Here is a 16,449-nt window from a genome sequence, read left to right as displayed (position 1 = left end):
TGCAACACAATTATTTGTCACATCAATGGAAATCATACTTAATGATGTTGTTAAAGCATCGGCCAAACCCATAAACGATTGCACTAACTAAGAGTCTTAAGATTATTTTCATTATTTTTACAGCTCAAACATTCATTTTAGTCAGTATCTACCCTCAGCCTCTTATGTGAAACCGGGCCCTAGTGTGTTATAAAAAAATTGCATACGTTACAAGTGAAAAATATTCTCATCTGTCCGCTAGAGGGCCACACAACACACACTCATGTGAGTGACCTGTGACTGACAGCATGCCTGCCTTCCGACTAAACCGGAAGCAGATACTCTCACACACGTGAATGTTCAGATCAGCGTCCGCGATGGATACTACTAAGTTATCAACGTCAGAAAGTGTTTCTAAGAAAAAGGGGAAGAAAGCAAAGAAGCAGGTACAATCCGAGGAAAAGCCCGTTGTAGAGATGGACACCGTTAGTGAAGTTAAAGTAGAGAAATCGACGTCAGGAGCGACTTTTCCTCCCTCATTCAGCATGTCTGAGATCAAAAACAAACAGCGCAGACACATGATGTTCATCAGACTGAAGCAGGAGAAACGAAAGGTGAAATCTCACAAACACAAAATAAAGAGATTTAATGGTTATAATGGGAATTGTAACTGTACTTGTCTTTCTGGGTCCCTAGTTTACTGGTGGATGGGAACATCATTAAAACCTGCTGGGATAATATTCCCAAAACACACTACCATTCAGGTGGTTTATAAAAGTATGGTATTTGTAGTGGAAACGATCAGAATTCGTATTGATGTTTTGTTTAGTAAGGTTGTGTGTAATGAATTGAGCTGTTTGATAAAGCCGTGCAGCAATTTGGGGTATTGAATGTATAAAGCCAAATATATTCGACTTGCTTGATGAACAAGTTCTCCAAATGTTGTGCTAAAGCTTTCATTTATGTCTATCTCAGCAAAAGCTGGAACTGAAAAAGAAAATGAAAAGAGAGAGAGAAGCTCTTGGTGACAAGGTATGTTCTTTTTTTTAATTGTAATTAAGTAGATCGACAAACTATGATCAAGTTTTTTAGTCTGGTGTCTTTATTCCCCCAAATAATTGTGTTTTAATTTGTAGGCACCACCAAAAGAAGTTCCCAAGACAATAGAAAACCAGAGAGTATATGACGAAACTACAGTGAACCCAGAGGATGAGGAGGTGATGTGTTGTTACTGGATGCTGCTTCACCTGCCGGCTGCTTTTGGTGTCATACTGACTTTGAGCATTTTAAACTAACCCGTAATTCATTTCTTTGAATCCAGGTGGCTTTCGATGAAGGAACCGATGAATTTTCTGCTTACTTTAATCGGCTGACAAATCCCAAAGTCCTTATCACCACATCAGACAGACCAAGAACGGTATGTTTACTATCATTTGCGATATAACATTTAAGCCATGTGTATACATAAAGTTTTACACCTGAAATGATGTATTAACCTTTCTTTGTTTGCAGAGAACCGTCAAGTTTATTGAGCAGTTGGCGACGGTTATCCCAGACGCGCATGTGTACTACAGAAGAGGTCTGGCTTTGAAGAGAGTCATTCCTCAGTGTGTGTCACACGGTTTTACTTACTTGTTAGTGGTCAATGAGGACAGAAAAATGCCAAGTATCCTTTGCCTTCAGCTTGTTGCTACTTGTTACTAGTGTTTCTCTGTTTTATCGTCTGCTCAGTTAAATAGTAAATTGTGTCCCACACAAAAGTAGTTCCTTTACCTAAAGCATCACAGATGGTTTAGTTTTGTGTCACCTTCCTGACGGGCCGACTGCGCATTTCAAAGTCAGTGGTGTTCGGCTTCGCAAGGAGATGAAGGTTTGTGAAGTTGTACTTTTATTAAACTGATAAAAAAGGCAGTTTGTTGTCCGCTGTCCTTATTCTGGCATGCTTTTGTTTACCAGAGAAGAGGAAAGGAGCCAACAGAACACACTCCTGAAGTTATTCTCAATAACTTCACTACTAGACTGGGTCACACTGTCGGTCGGCTGCTTGCTGCTCTCTTTCCTCATGATCCACAGTTTGTGGGCCGTCAGGTTGCCACATTTCACAATCAGAGAGACTTCATCTTTTTCAGATTTCACAGGTAACACTGCTCTCTTTTGGCATTTTATTTGTGATAAGTCAATCGTTTTCAGTGTGCCGTAAAATGATATATGTCAAGGCATATTTTCTTTGTTTTTCTAATTTCTTAAACCTTATTTATGTTTTCAGTTTTGTACCATCCTGTTGTACCTTTTTTTAATATTTTGAGTATTAGCAGTAAGACATTAAAGTGATAAAGTTTTTTTAATGACACTTCAATTAATAATATCAATTATTATGAAAGGAGTGCTATAAAAAAACAGAATATATAGAACTGAGAGCATGATGCTAAAAATGTGGGTTTTTTACTTTTCTATAAAAACTCAAAATCACACTTTCCTGAGTACAGAATATAATAAACGATCATGAGTTTAAAAAAAATCCAAATAGACTAATATCAAATTGTACAAACTAGGAATTGCTTATTCTTACAAGACTGAACCGATTATGTAAATCACGCAGGTATATCTTCAAGAATGAAAAGCGAGTAGGAATCCAGGAACTAGGACCCCGCTTCACTCTGAAACTTCGCTCCTTACAGAAAGGCACCTTTGACTCGAAGTTTGGGGAATATGAATGGGTTCATAAGGTTTGTCTAGTGCTTTATTGGATGTGTAAATGCACATATATGTGAACATTTCATGTTGTGTCAGCTGTTCATTATTTGCTTTATGCGTTTCAGCGACATGAGATGGATTCCTGTCGAAGAAAATTCCACCTTTGAGGGACAGACTGGAAAATTACAATGATTTGTATTGTTTCAAAACCTTGTTTCATAACCTTTTTCCATAATTTTATGAAACGTTTAATAAAACGTGTCTGTCATTGACTTAACATTGAAAATCTATTGACCCAACTGTGTTTATTGTACATTATGCATGCTAATATTATAACTTCTGTAATATGTCTGATGTCAGGATTATTCATAAATTCACTGTTATTTTGTTAAAATATATCTGCAGTCTGGATGCAAGAAAAAAAAACATTTTTGAATTTGTGATTCTGAACGGTTGTATTTGTTATAGTATTACTGCACAACAGATCATACAAAGTCATTTTCTGACTTCTGTTGTAAATAAAAAGTAAACAATGTAAATGTACTACCTTGGTGACAAGTAATGGATTCACAGTGCATCCGGAAATTATTCACAGCGCTTCACTTTTTGTTATGTTACAGCCTCATTACAAAATGGATGAAATTCATTATTTTCCTCAAAATTCTAAAAACCATGCCCTATAATCCCAACATGAAAGAAGTTTGTTTGAAATCTTTGTAAATGTATTAAAAATGTAAAAGATCACTGTAAATGGATATAACCAGAGCAGAACTGGGTTAGAGACAAATGTGGATGACTTGGATACATAAGTGGTGCAATGGTGATACATTATTAAAAAGTTTTGCCAAAACTCGTTTCATCTGTGAATGCACATTTGAAGAAAGCAATTTTTTTAAGAAAAGACACCAAAAAACAGTATAGAAATGAGATGATAACACTAATGACTGGAATGCACTACAAGACTTAAAGTCTGAACAGATTTTTTTTAACTAGACATACTTGCGGACAATTTGAAAGTTTCAGATAGAAACACACTAACTGATCAAATCTGCAGACTGTCACAAACTTTCTGTAACAAGTCCAGACTGAAAATTTGAGCAAAAGTCTTGTATTGTATTTTAGCCTTAAGTAACATTGCATCTTATACACAGAGGCCATTAGATCATGGCCACATTGCATTTAGTGGCACTTCTGCAGATGCTGAAGCCTGATGTACTGTAAAACAGCTTTTCTCAAGTGATCAGTTTATGCTGCCAAACCCCATCACGCTCTGTAAATTCTGAGGCACAAGTTAGCTGAAAATGAATTGAGTTTAAACTATTTGAGGAAGAGAATGAATAAAATCTACTGTGCATGAAATCCCAGATCCATTTTTATGGGTTGAAAAGAATTATCAAACAAAACTTGATTTAATCTTGGTTTAAAGGGATAGTTCACAAAGATATTTGAGATGTCAATAACCAAACAGATCTCCCCCTTGACACACATAGTATTTATTTTTCCTACTATGGTTCTTATATAATACATGCGTTGAATATTCTTCATAAAACATTAACGTTACAGTAAAAATAATGGTTCATAGTATTGTAATTGGCCCGTTATATATGTGATAACGAAAGCTTACGTCTCAATGTACGATAATGGTAAATACTAAATAGACATGTTCATACATGAAAAGTGTCAAAAATGACATAATTCTGCTGACTCCGAAATTACTTTAAAGAAAAACGATATCATTTTAGACCATTTTAATTCAGAGCACCACTTAAAGTATAAGGCGAAGATAGAACAGAATGCGACCAATCGGAAGGCAACAGCCCCTAAAACTCAAGAAGAAGAAGAAGAAGAAGAAGAAGAAGAAGAAGAAGAAGAAGAAGAAGAAGAAGAAGAAGACGCTTTTATTCAGTACGCTTGGTGGCGGTTTGTAACTTTGAGATCAGCATCAATCCACCACTCATGTAAACAAACCGAAGGAGACGTTCAAGAAGTAAACACGAGGGTAAATTATAATGTTTGCATATTCAAATACTCAATCTTCCGACAGTAAACGAGTATTTTAAATCGTTTATTATTACAGTTGCTTCGTTATTGCCGTGAAAATGTCTGTTAGATAGTTATGTGATGTGATTGTAAATAACGTTAAATAGCGTCAACTGACGCACACCGTCGTTGATGAAGCACATATAACGTTCTCTCAGTACGTCAAAGCTCTGTAACAAATACTCTCTCATTGCAAATACCTGTTTTCATATATGTGTATTTGATTTGTTTTTAAAGTATACAGAAGATCAACAACAAGGAGATTAGAAGAAGAATATAAGAGCAGCCCAGATTATTACTGCATGAGTTCAGTTGTAGAGAATTTGTCTGATAAACATTAATTTCGACTACTTTACTGTGCTGAAACATGCTTCAAGATTAGTAATGCTGGTTATTCCGAATATATAATACACACTTCTTATGTAACTAAATAGTTGCACGCTTAAAGCAGATGTTATTAACGTGACCAATCTGAATCTGAAAAAAACAATAATGTCATCGATTAAAAGTAGAAATGAACTAGACAGATATTGTTCAAAAACAGTAAATGTTGCAGTTATGAACTGTGCACAAAAGATAAGTAAAACAGTACAATGTTCAGTGTAATGTTAATAAACACTGTGAAGGGTTAATTCTGTCATTATTTACTCACCCTCTCTCTGTTCATCTGTGCATTTAGTATATGGCAGCAGCCAGTATATCATGGGGTGAGGATCAGTTCAGCTGTTCAGTGTGTTTGGATCTACTGAAGGATCCAGTGACTATTCCTGTGGACGCAGTTACTGTATGAGCTGTATTACAGACTGCTGGAATCAGAAAAGAAGAAGAAATCTACAGCTGCCCTCAGTGCAGACAAACCTTCAGTCCAGTTTTGGGTAAAAACACCATAATGGCTGAAATGGTGAAGAAACTGAAGACGACGAAAGTACAAGCTGCTGTTTCTGCTCACTGTTCTGCTGGAGATGTGCTGTGTGACGTCTGTACTGAAATCAAACACAAAGCTGTCAAGTCCTGCCTGGTGTGTCTGAACTCCTACTGTGAAGAACACCTCCAACAACACGAGAATCTCTTCAAAGGAAAGAGTCACAAGTTGATCGAGGCCACTGGACGACTTCAGGAGATCATCTGTCCTCGACACGATAGACTGCTGGACATTTACTGTCGTACTGATCAGCTGTGTGTGTGTTATCTGTGTACGATTGACGAACACAAAAGTCACGACACGGTTTCAGCTGCAGCAGAAAGAACTGACAAACAGGTATGAACTGACAGATAAGACTTATGTGATCATGATCAACTGTATTTTGTTCGGATGATTTTGCTACTTTTTTCCCTCCAGACGATTTTGGACGACACAAAGAGAAAATACCATCAGAGAATTGAGCAGATAGAGAAGGAGCTCAAGGAGCTGAGAGAGACTGTGATGAGTCATAAAGTGAGTTAGTTTGAGCTTCAGTCTGGAGATGTTTCAGTCTCACTGTGTCTCACGGGCTGTGTGGTGTAGCAGTAAGAGATGTGATTGTTATGTGTGTGTTAACAGCGCTCTGCACTGGCAGCAGTGAATGACACTGAGAGGATCTTTACACACATGATCCTCTCCATTGAGAGAAGACGCTCTGAGGTGACACAACACATCCGAGATCAGGAAAGACTGCAGTGAGTCGTGCTGAAGAACACTTAAAGGGATCTGGAGCAGGAGATTGAGGATCTGAGGAAGAGAGAGGTTGAGCTGGACGAACTTTCATAAACCTATGATGACGTCACTTTCATAAAGGTAACACAACAAACACCTCAGTGACATCTGCTGATTAAATATTATACGTGACAAACTATGTTATAGAACAACATCTGGTCAGTGTGAGCTGTGATGTTGAAGGTTTTGTCTTTATTTATTTTCTATGTTATTGTTTGTGTAGAACTTTCAGTCTCTGTTAGTCTCTCTTGGATGTGAAGATAAACCCATCATCACTTTCACTTCTCAACTCTCTTTTAATGATGTGAGAAAGTCTGGATCTAATCTGAAGGAAAAAGTTGAGGAATTTTCTCAAGATATTGACAAAATAAGTAAAAGATGTAAAACAGCACACATTTCTTTCAGAAAGAGTTTCAAAGAATATCAAAGAAGAATATGGAATAGAAAAATCTAATTTGTATATGGTAATTACACTGATTATGTTTGTTTATGTCTTTAGTAACATGCAGAGAACTTTCACCCGCCAATGAACCGAAGACCAGACAGGATTTCTTACAATGTAAGACACACACACACACGCAGGCACACATGGCTGTTTGATTCCAATGATTCCTAGCAGCTGTTTTCGATTCCCTTGGTATTCAATGTTTTACTACAGAATTTAACTAACTTTTTTTATGCAGTGCAATATTCTAAGTTTTAACTTCTTACACTTATTCCTTCTTTATTGTTTCTATAACAACCAAATATGTTGATCTTGTCATCCAATTTCAATGCATCATTAACATCATCAGACTTTTCAGTCAAAATCTATCTTTTCCCGTCACTATGGTGCAAGGTGATGTAACGTGCTAATAAGCATGTTATAGCATAAGTTATATGGACATTAATGGATTGATTAATTTCACACACAAACGCAATTCACACAAACACGCAGCTCTGTCTAATGAAAGTATTACTCTTAGCACTCAACACGGGGGATTGAGTGACAGACGCATGCTTTGCAGAGTCATGCTAATAAATACAGTGACGTTGTTCTAAAGTCATAGGCCGTCACAAACACATTCAACACATGTGTCTGTTGTTTCAACTAGGTGCACATGACACTTTCAGTTGACTTTCAATGCAAGTTTCAGATCTGAAGTAACATTAGGCTACTGTAGAGATCCACCTGATGCTCTTTTACTGCATAGCCCCGCTACCACTGACCTCACGCTTTAAAATAGTATGTATTTTATTTTGTTGTTGCTCTTGTGCAATAGATGAACATCAGTTTATTTGTATTTAGATGCTATAAATTTAGAGGCTCTATCTTTCTTTTACCACCTTCCATCGATGCTCCCAGGACACTGTTGCCACCTGGTGGTTGAACTAATTACTGCAAGTGGTGTGTTATAACCGGACGTTTTTTTGGCGGGTCGCCGCAAAGGGTGTTTGACAGTTGCTTTTTCAGATGAAATGAGTCACTTCGTATGATGCAACCGCTCCACACTTTCCCTCATAGAGTCGTAAAACTTGCAGATTACATATTTAAACCACCCCTGAATATTTTAAATGTTATGAATTTTGTTAGCTGTTCAGTAGCTACTTGATGTGATTTATTTGCCAGATTCTGTTTTTAATTAAGCGATTCCGTCCACGTTTTGCACATCACGGTGTCAGCGAGGTTTCAATTATTTTTGGAATCGTTTACCAGCCCTACAAACAAAAACAAAACCTCTGAACATCTGCATTCGTCACTAACTGTAATGATGTTTAATGTGAAACCGCTTCAACACCATTCAACTTTGCACATTCTCAAACTAACAGACCAAAATACAGTGAATGATTGTGTGCTTTTATCTCCATCAGATTCCTGTCAGCTCACTCTGGACAAACACAGTGAATAAAAACCTCCTTCTGTCTGAGGGAAACCGAGTTATTTCATGGATTTTCCACAACCAGCATTACCCTGATCATCCAGACAGATTTGATGAAATGTTTCAGGTGTTGTGTAAAGAGAGCGTGTGTGGACGCTGTTACTGGGAGGTTGAGTGGAGTGTCAAGGAGATGTCTGCTGTGTGTATATCAGTGTCCTATAAGAGCATAGGCAGGAAGGGTCGGGGTAAAGAATGTCTGTTAGGAGGTAATGATCAGTCCTGGTGTTTTTCCCGCTATTGCAACGGTTTCTCATTCTGTCACAAAAGGAATAGTATTGATTTTCTGTTAAGGTTGAGATCTTCCAGAATAGGAGTGTATGTGGATCACAGTGCAGGAATTCTGTCCTTCTACAGCGTCTCTGACACAATGAGACTGATCCACAGAGCCATAACCACATTCACTGAACCTCTCTATCCTGGATTTAGGGTTGGTGGTGGAACAAGACTGAAACTATGTGAACTATAAATAGGTGTTTGGGTTGTGTTTTTTGGATATCTACAGTTGAATTCAACTTCAAATGAAATGAAGGGCATAATAAAAATAATAATAATAAAAATCAAACCACGGTAATTGTGTTTGTATAAAAACTGAAATGTTTTAGCATTAAATGATTTAACTGCATTTTAGTAACCAGTGAAATACTATGTACTCTTACCAGCACTATAACTAAATATTTCGTTTTATTACCGTGCGCTTCACTTACCTACCAAGCAAAGCTCAGCTCATGTTAAGCATAATTTTCATTTTGACCTATGGCATAATCTACAGCCGTGGCCAAAAGTTTTGAGAATGACACAAATAATAATTTTCACACAGTCTACCACTTCAGAGATTTTATACGTTTTTGTCAGATGTTACTATGGCATGCTGAAGTATAATTACAAACATTTCATAAGTGTATATTTGCAGTGTTGACCCTTCTTTTTCAAGACCTCTGCAATTCGCCCAGGCATGCTGTCAATCAACTTCTGGGCCACATCTTCACTGATGGCAGCCCATTCTTGCATAATCAATGCTTGGAGTTTGCCAGAATTTGTAGGTTTTTGTTTGTCCACCCGCCTCTTGAGGATTGACCACAAACTCTCAATGGGATTAAGGTCTAGGGAGTTTCCTGGCCATGGACCAAAAATGTTGATGTTTTGGTCCCGAGCCACTTAGTTATCACTTTTGCCTTATGGCAAGATGCTCCATTATGCTGGAAAAGGCATTGTTCATCTCCAAACTGTTCTTGAATGGTTGGAATAAATTTCTCTATGAGGATGTTTTTGTACCATTCTTTTTTCATGTCTGTGTTCTTAGGCAAAATTGTGAGTGTGCCCACTCCCTTGGCTGAGAAGCAACCCCACACATGAATGGTCCCAGGATCCTTTACTGTTGGCATGACACAGGGCTGATAGCATCACTCACCTTTTCTCCTCCGAACAATCTTTTTTCTGGATGCCCCAAACAATCGGAAAGGTGATTCATTCAGAGAAAATGGCTTGACAGCAGTCCTCAGCAGTCCAATCCCTGTACCTTTTGCAGAATATCAGTCTGTCCCCTGATGTTTTTCCTAGAGAGGAGTGTATTCTTTGCTGCCCTTCTTGACACGAGGCTATCCTTTAAAAAGTCTTTGTCTTACTGTGCAAGCAGATGCACTCACAGCTGCCTGCTGCCATTCCTGAGCAAACTCTGCACTGGTGAATCCAGATCTCACAGCTGAATCAGCTGTAGACGACGATCCTGGCGCTTGCTGGACTTTCTTGGGCGCCCTGAAGCCTTCTTCCAAACAATTAAACCTCTCTTTCTGCTGATCCGATAAATGGTTGATGTAGGTGCAATCTTACTAGCAGCAATAGCCTTGCCTGTGAATAACTTTTAGGGCAAGGCAATGATGTCTGCATGTGTTTCCTTGCAGGTCACCATGGTTAACAGAGGCAGGATGTGTTTAATCGCCTGAGTCTGCTTCTTCACTACTGATAACTGCCTTTAAAAGTCCTTGATAGTGTCACCAATCAACCCGCCTTGGGAATTGGGCGTGTAGAGAAAGAGAACTTTCTCAGTGTCCTTCATCTCCACAAGGTTGAGCCACAAGTGCTGCACCTGGACCACCAAAGTGGACATCGTGTGACCCAGGGCGTGTGTTGTGTCCATAAGTGGGAGAGATGAAACATCCGCATTCAAAATTGCAGGGGCAAATCAACATCTTTTAAAAAAACAGTGTAAGAGCTCAATTAACACTCATAACTATACCTGCCAAAGCACCCAGGGGAAATTTAATCGCTGCAAGGAAACAGGTGCACAGGCATCCAAAGGAAACAAGATGAGCCACAATTCATAATAAATATACAGCATACTGGCCTACTTTTATACACGGATATCTGGGGTGGAGTCAGGAACACAAATTTGATTTGCCAATTCTCCTTCTTTTTTAAACAGATCAGAGGTTATTGGGTTTCAGGAGCATACCCCTAATCTCATCATCGTCATAACGTCAAAGTGACTGACAGAAGGGGAACTAAAGTTTACAGCAACTTTTACACTAGATTACAGAAACATAAAGCTCACCATATGTTTATGCTGTTTCTGGATGTGCGGAAGACTGACATCTCTATTCAACCAGAAGGGCTAGTTGGTTTGTTAAGTGTATGTGCTTGTTCTTGACAGTGCTGGATTATGTTTGTTCAGCATTACATATCTGTTTAGTGTGGCTGGATTGTGAGCATCCTCTCCAATTCCCCCCACCATCACAACTGATCTTAACAAATCCACTTCTAAATGTTTTCTTCAACACATTAACATTTTGATGATGATTTTGCTGTTATTGAACCTTTGAACAGTTTACCTTGGACAGCAAACTAAAGGAACCTCATTTTAGTAATGTTTCTTTGGCTCTTTATGATCAGTCTTTGTCTCGGCTGTATACATTTTGAAAAAGATCTGATCATTGACTCTTATTTCATATGCATAAGGTTTTATCCAGTCATCACAGAGGGTGTTGACATACTAAACAATAAGCAGCAGCAGCTAAATATATATATTTTTTTCAGACTAAGAGCAGTTTAAAAACCTGCAGGTCACATGTTACTAAAATTCTGACAGCAGGTTCCACAACTCTGGTCTGGGGTGCCAAATTGAGCCCCCGCTTGAGACGGCATCATCTTCCTAAGGGGGTCAGCATCTCCCTCACTCACCAAAACGCTCGACGACTAACTTCACTTTGTTACCGAAGAGGCCTGAGGGAGAAATTGCTGCATTCAGGCTAGGGTAAAGAAACCAGCATAAAGCCCATGGTCTGGTCCGAATCCCTCACTGCAGGCACATCTTTCATCGCTTCTATGGAGATGCTGTGTCCATCCATGGATTGCAGGAGCTTTGCCTGAAAACCTGCCGCACCGTCATAACATGAAGTGCGGATGCTGCCTCCCCTTTGGTGAGTGTAGGGCTTACCCACCAGGTGGGCAGTTAGTACCCTAGCAAGCTCCCCATGGAGGTTTGTTGGATCCTTTGCGTTTGGGGGAATCTATTTATAATTTATATTCTATCTATTTATAATCTAATTATTGAAATTTATTGATTGTTTATGCTGCTACGGGCACTGCACATACACAGAATGGTCGAGTGAAGCGGTCGTAACTGTGCTTGTCAGGAATATAGGACTGATATAGAACAATCAAATCAAGGAATAGAACTTGCCTTTTTAAAAGCATAAATGTATCATATCTAGCTCATTTTATCAGCAATTTATTATGTATGAAATGTTTCATTCAAAATCAATGTCGGAGCATACATGGTCATACTCTTCTGGACTTTGAAACTCTACTTTTAACACAACACTGATTTTTTTAAAACAGTAACAAGTTGCAACAAAACTGGCTAAAATTAAATATTTATCAAACAAAAATGGTTTATAAATGTTACTGAATTAGGAATGAATCATTGAATACAGTCTCACACATCTTTTATAAGGACATCAGGATTAAAGGTAAAAGTTCTCTGATGTAGTACATGCATGCAGAGGTCCTGAGCTGGTTCAGTCTGATGTAAATGTCTCAGCAGTGGTTATACCCAGCCATTGCCTCACGAAAGGCTTTATAAATAATTGGGTTTTGAGAACATATCAGCCCACCTCCTCGGCCAGTCTGACCGATGTCTCTATTCAAGTCCCCCAGACACGTCCACTTGTCTTTGAAAGCATAAGATACACACCACTTAGAGTGATCCTCATAGGAGCTGAACATCTGAGATCCTGGCAGACAAACTCTTCTGATGTTCATCACATGATGTGGAAGAGAGCAGTTGGCGGGAAGCTGATGTCCCTGGTGCATCCATGATTCCACCAGCAGATCTGTCCCTAATGTCTGGGCCACCCAAGCTGTGTAGATGTCTGTAGGAAACATTCAATCTTGTATTTTATTTGGATATTGATCACTTTCATGCCTTTGGCAATTCAGCCAAAATGTGATGCTCTAGTGGTGTTTCAAAGCTTAGAGGGATAGTTCCAGCAAAAATGTAAACAAAATCAAATCACTCACCTGTTATTCAGAATCTGCATATGACTTTTTTTGGTGGAATGCAAAAGAAGATATTTTGAGAAATGTCCCAGTGGTTTTGTGTCAATGGGGGTCACTGTTGTTTATCAACATTCTTTAAAATATCTCCTTACACAGCTTCATTTAGTAATCAGAATTTTCATGTATTTTTGAAATGTTAAAAATATGTAAAATTACAGAACTCGACTGCAAATTTACAAGTTTGGGGTGTAAAATAAAAATAATAATTTTATTTAATTTTTGTACTTTTTTAGGCGCTTTTACAGGATTGTAACACAGTTTATGTGACGAAATAAAAACATGTTTATTTTTAATACTTATACACTTCAACTTTTGTTCTTAATGGATAAATATTATTCAAATTTGTTTTGTATGTTCTGAATTATGGGTAATAATACATTGATATATGCTGCAACATAGTACTCATGTGATATACTATCAAACATTCCATCATGTGCTTTAAGGACAGTTTACATTACATATGAACTAATTTCTGCGTGGAAGAAAACATGACGTGTTGAACTCAGTTATATAATCAATGCAAATAGTTGCCCAAGCACTGTGTTGTACTTTAGCTAATGTAATATCAACAAATGATTGTATAGGACCACCAACCTGCAGGATACACAGAAGATTAAATGGAAAAGTTCTCACCGTCCACATAGTAGGGTGATTTAGCAAAACTGAAAAAAGTTTGTCCTCCTACAGAGACCAGCTTCTCTGAATTCTTTGGTGTTTTTATGAACGGTGTCTTTGCATCACAGATTTGTGCCATGACTGCGATACGTGGGTGAAACGCCAGAGGGACGGAGCAGTTATACACGTGTGGATAAATAAACGCTAACTGCTGTGCTGTAAAAAAACCAGGAACATGGTCATTTTTTATATTAACGCCACATTTGTGTCTAGATGGCTTTTAGTAGGCCTGCATAAAAAGATGACATTGATCTTATAACATGAGAATTGTATGTGCTTACATATCAAAGGGAACTGTGTGTAGTTGTATGTAATACAGCTCAGAGTCTGGCCGTAGTATTTTCCTGAGGATGGATAACCGTAACCTCTCTCTGGAAATGGAGGGAAATGAGGAACGCTGTGTGTGAGCCAGAATCCTCCAGACTGATTGAACAAAATCACTCCTGCGACCACATACACAATACATACACCAGAAATCTTAAAAAAGGATTTAAAACCGCTTTAAAAAAAGAACAATTTAATCTCACAGAAAACCTTGTTTCAGTTTCAGTAGTGCATCCATCAATAGACAGACAGGCAAGTTTTTTCTTACTTTTAAGGTCTGACCACATTACAGTTGTCTTTTATTGTGTAAATGGAATTAATTTGTCACATAAATGCATAAATGCACCTTTTGTATGTCCATAATGGCTCAGGTACTTCAGTTCTGGTGGAGCCATCGTTGTATATCATATACACTGAACTGTTGGACTGGAAAGTGATTTGTCAATACAGTTACTGACTATACTGTACTGTATCTGTTGTAGTATCTATCAAGTATCCATACGTGATAACAAACTTAAACTTGTTTATTTAATGTGTAAAACTGCAAATACTTATTGGATTACCAAAGAGCAGTGTTGAAACAGCCGAGGACCTTTTAAAGGGTTTCTTACTTTATATTTATAGTAGAGCTGTGTCAATGTTCTGCCCAACGCTCCTCTACTGCTGTCTATCGTGTGTTTACTCATCTGCCATTTTGTGACTGTTGAATCCAGATACATGTATTCCAGCCCACTTCCCTTAACCTTCATCTTGTAAAGGGGAAGTTTGTAAATAATAAACCTTTAAAAGAATTTGATTAGAAAGTTACAACATATTGAATGGCTTTTGTGTGTAGCCTTGCAGTGTATACTGCTTGCAGCTGAACAAATGAGTCAAGTATGTTGTCATGAATTTAGGCTAGAGCAAAGATTATAACCTACCAGTCCACAGGCTGGCCATCCTCATTGAAACAGGAAATAAATGCCTCTGAGAAACAAGTCACGGATGACAAGACACACACGGAGAGCTTGAAGAAGAAGAACATTTTAGTCTGTTTCTACAATAACAATGATCTAAACCAAACGGAAAACGCTGTGTTGTTTGATAACCTGAAGAAACCATAACATGTCTCTCAGCAGCTTTTCTAATGTGTGAAAGAGGAAGTGAGTCTCATGACATGAGAGACACAATGACACCTGTGATCCAAACCTGCTTTACATCTTTAAAACAGCTGCAGACATGTTACGACCAAATCAAGCACAATAAAAGCCTTGAACAAATCAAACTGATCGTTTTTATCTTTTATGATTTTTGTGGTCTCATTTATTATTTACCCTCATTGTCTAGATTACATCTCCGCTTACTCAAAGACATCGCCATATGATGCATCTTAAAATGCTTCATGAACATAATAAAGTATGCTAGCATTAAAGGGGCAATGTGGGAATTTTAGGAGGATCTATTGACAGGAATACAAAATAGTAAACAAAACTATTTCTTCAAAGGTGTATAAAGACGAATTCATCATGATCGACTGAACGCTTATGTAGTAGAATAGGCGGGGCGAGACCGTGGTTAGAGTCCGGTGAGTAATTGTGAATTAGCGCCAGCTGTGCGCACACCGGGCTCGAATCACGTAGGAGATAGGGAGCATATAAAAGGAACGAGCGACCAGACCGTCGAAGAGAGAGGGCTGGGCCCGGACACATGAATGTAATACGATTCAAGATAGGGAAGGAAGGAGTAGGGAACCGGCAAACATTTAAACAAAGATTTAATATAAATATTAACAGCCGGCGGCCCCTCACGGACGACCGCCGGCGAACAAAACATAAATACAACACACAAGAACATAAATATAAACTTAACATATTTTCGGGCCCGGTCCTCTCTCTTCGACGGTCCGGTCGCTCGTTCCTTTTATATGCTCCCGATCTCCTACGTGATTCGAGCCCGGTGTGCGCACAGCTGGCGCTAATTCACAATTACTCACCGGACTCGAACGGTCTCGCCCCGCCTACTCTACTACAGCTTAATTCTTAAAAGGATGCAAGATTCAAGTCATAAACTTAAAAGCATTTTGTTGGTGATATCTTTGACACATTTGTGAATTTACACCGGTCTGTTACTGCTGGGACACTTCCACGCCTCTAAACATTAACGCGGCTCAAGACGAAACATGATTGGTTGCTTTACCTGTCATATGGCCTTTTGGGCGGACCTTGGCCAAAGAAAAGCGGTGATTGGTTCCAGACCTTCAGTATGACTGAAGGTCTGGCTACGTAAGACTAGATGGAGATCATCAGTAGACAGACATTTTCAGGTTAAGTCACTCATGCATTGCTCTAGCTGTGTGCTTAGGATCATTATCATGTTGGAGAATGAACCTTATGAGGCCGTGTCTGAGGTTCTGAATGTTCTGGGTTAGGTTTTCATGATCAATATCTCTGTATTTTGTGCCGTTGAGCTTTTCTTCTACTCTGACAAATGCCCCAGTCCCTGCTGCTGAAAAACACCCATACATCATGATGCTGTTGAGATGGTATTGTCTGGGGAAAACCAAACACTGCTCAACACCTGTGCACGATGCAT

At 38.6% G+C, this 16,449-nt stretch overlaps 3 protein-coding genes and 1 long non-coding RNA gene across 4 annotated transcripts; 3 read left to right on the top strand and 1 right to left on the bottom strand.

Moving 5' to 3' along the window:
- The first annotated feature begins 313 nt into the window (after positions 1–313).
- On the top strand, positions 314–3,517 carry rpf1 (ribosome production factor 1 homolog). The gene is made up of 9 exons (XM_056734906.1): positions 314–593; positions 955–1,011; positions 1,116–1,196; positions 1,301–1,396; positions 1,492–1,645; positions 1,767–1,849; positions 1,936–2,117; positions 2,579–2,705; positions 2,799–3,517. Exons 1-9 carry the CDS (start codon positions 336–338, stop codon positions 2,838–2,840), a joined length of 1,080 nt encoding a protein of 359 aa, XP_056590884.1. The 5' UTR covers positions 314–335; the 3' UTR covers positions 2,841–3,517.
- A 1,038-nt stretch (positions 3,518–4,555) lies between these two features.
- On the top strand, positions 4,556–8,788 carry LOC130410513 (tripartite motif-containing protein 29-like). Its single transcript, XM_056735217.1, has 6 exons — positions 4,556–4,672; positions 5,393–5,971; positions 6,053–6,148; positions 6,254–6,487; positions 6,906–6,965; positions 8,258–8,788. Exons 2-4 carry the CDS (start codon positions 5,603–5,605, stop codon positions 6,371–6,373), a joined length of 585 nt encoding a protein of 194 aa, XP_056591195.1. The 5' UTR covers positions 4,556–4,672; positions 5,393–5,602; the 3' UTR covers positions 6,374–6,487; positions 6,906–6,965; positions 8,258–8,788.
- Positions 8,789–9,639: 851 nt separating this feature from the next.
- Positions 9,640–10,875, top strand: LOC130410514 (uncharacterized). Its single transcript, XR_008905019.1, has 3 exons — positions 9,640–9,784; positions 9,959–10,136; positions 10,224–10,875. It is a non-coding gene; the product is annotated as an uncharacterized LOC130410514 (long non-coding RNA).
- Positions 10,876–12,033: 1,158 nt separating this feature from the next.
- Positions 12,034–14,987, bottom strand: dnase2b (deoxyribonuclease II beta). The gene is given in 7 exon segments (XM_056735089.1): positions 12,034–12,692; positions 13,513–13,710; positions 13,836–13,997; positions 14,225–14,270; positions 14,272–14,304; positions 14,490–14,658; positions 14,799–14,987. Coding segments are annotated over 7 exon segments (1,047 nt in total). The 5' UTR covers positions 14,903–14,987; the 3' UTR covers positions 12,034–12,357.
- Positions 14,988–16,449: the final 1,462 nt, after the last annotated feature.

The sequence above is a fragment of the Triplophysa dalaica genome, chromosome 21 (genome assembly GCF_015846415.1).
Source record: "Triplophysa dalaica isolate WHDGS20190420 chromosome 21, ASM1584641v1, whole genome shotgun sequence".
Taxonomy (NCBI): Eukaryota; Metazoa; Chordata; class Actinopteri; order Cypriniformes; family Nemacheilidae; genus Triplophysa; species Triplophysa dalaica.
The sequence above is the reverse complement of the archived record's forward strand: the minus strand, read 5'-3'. Positions and strand labels throughout refer to the sequence as shown.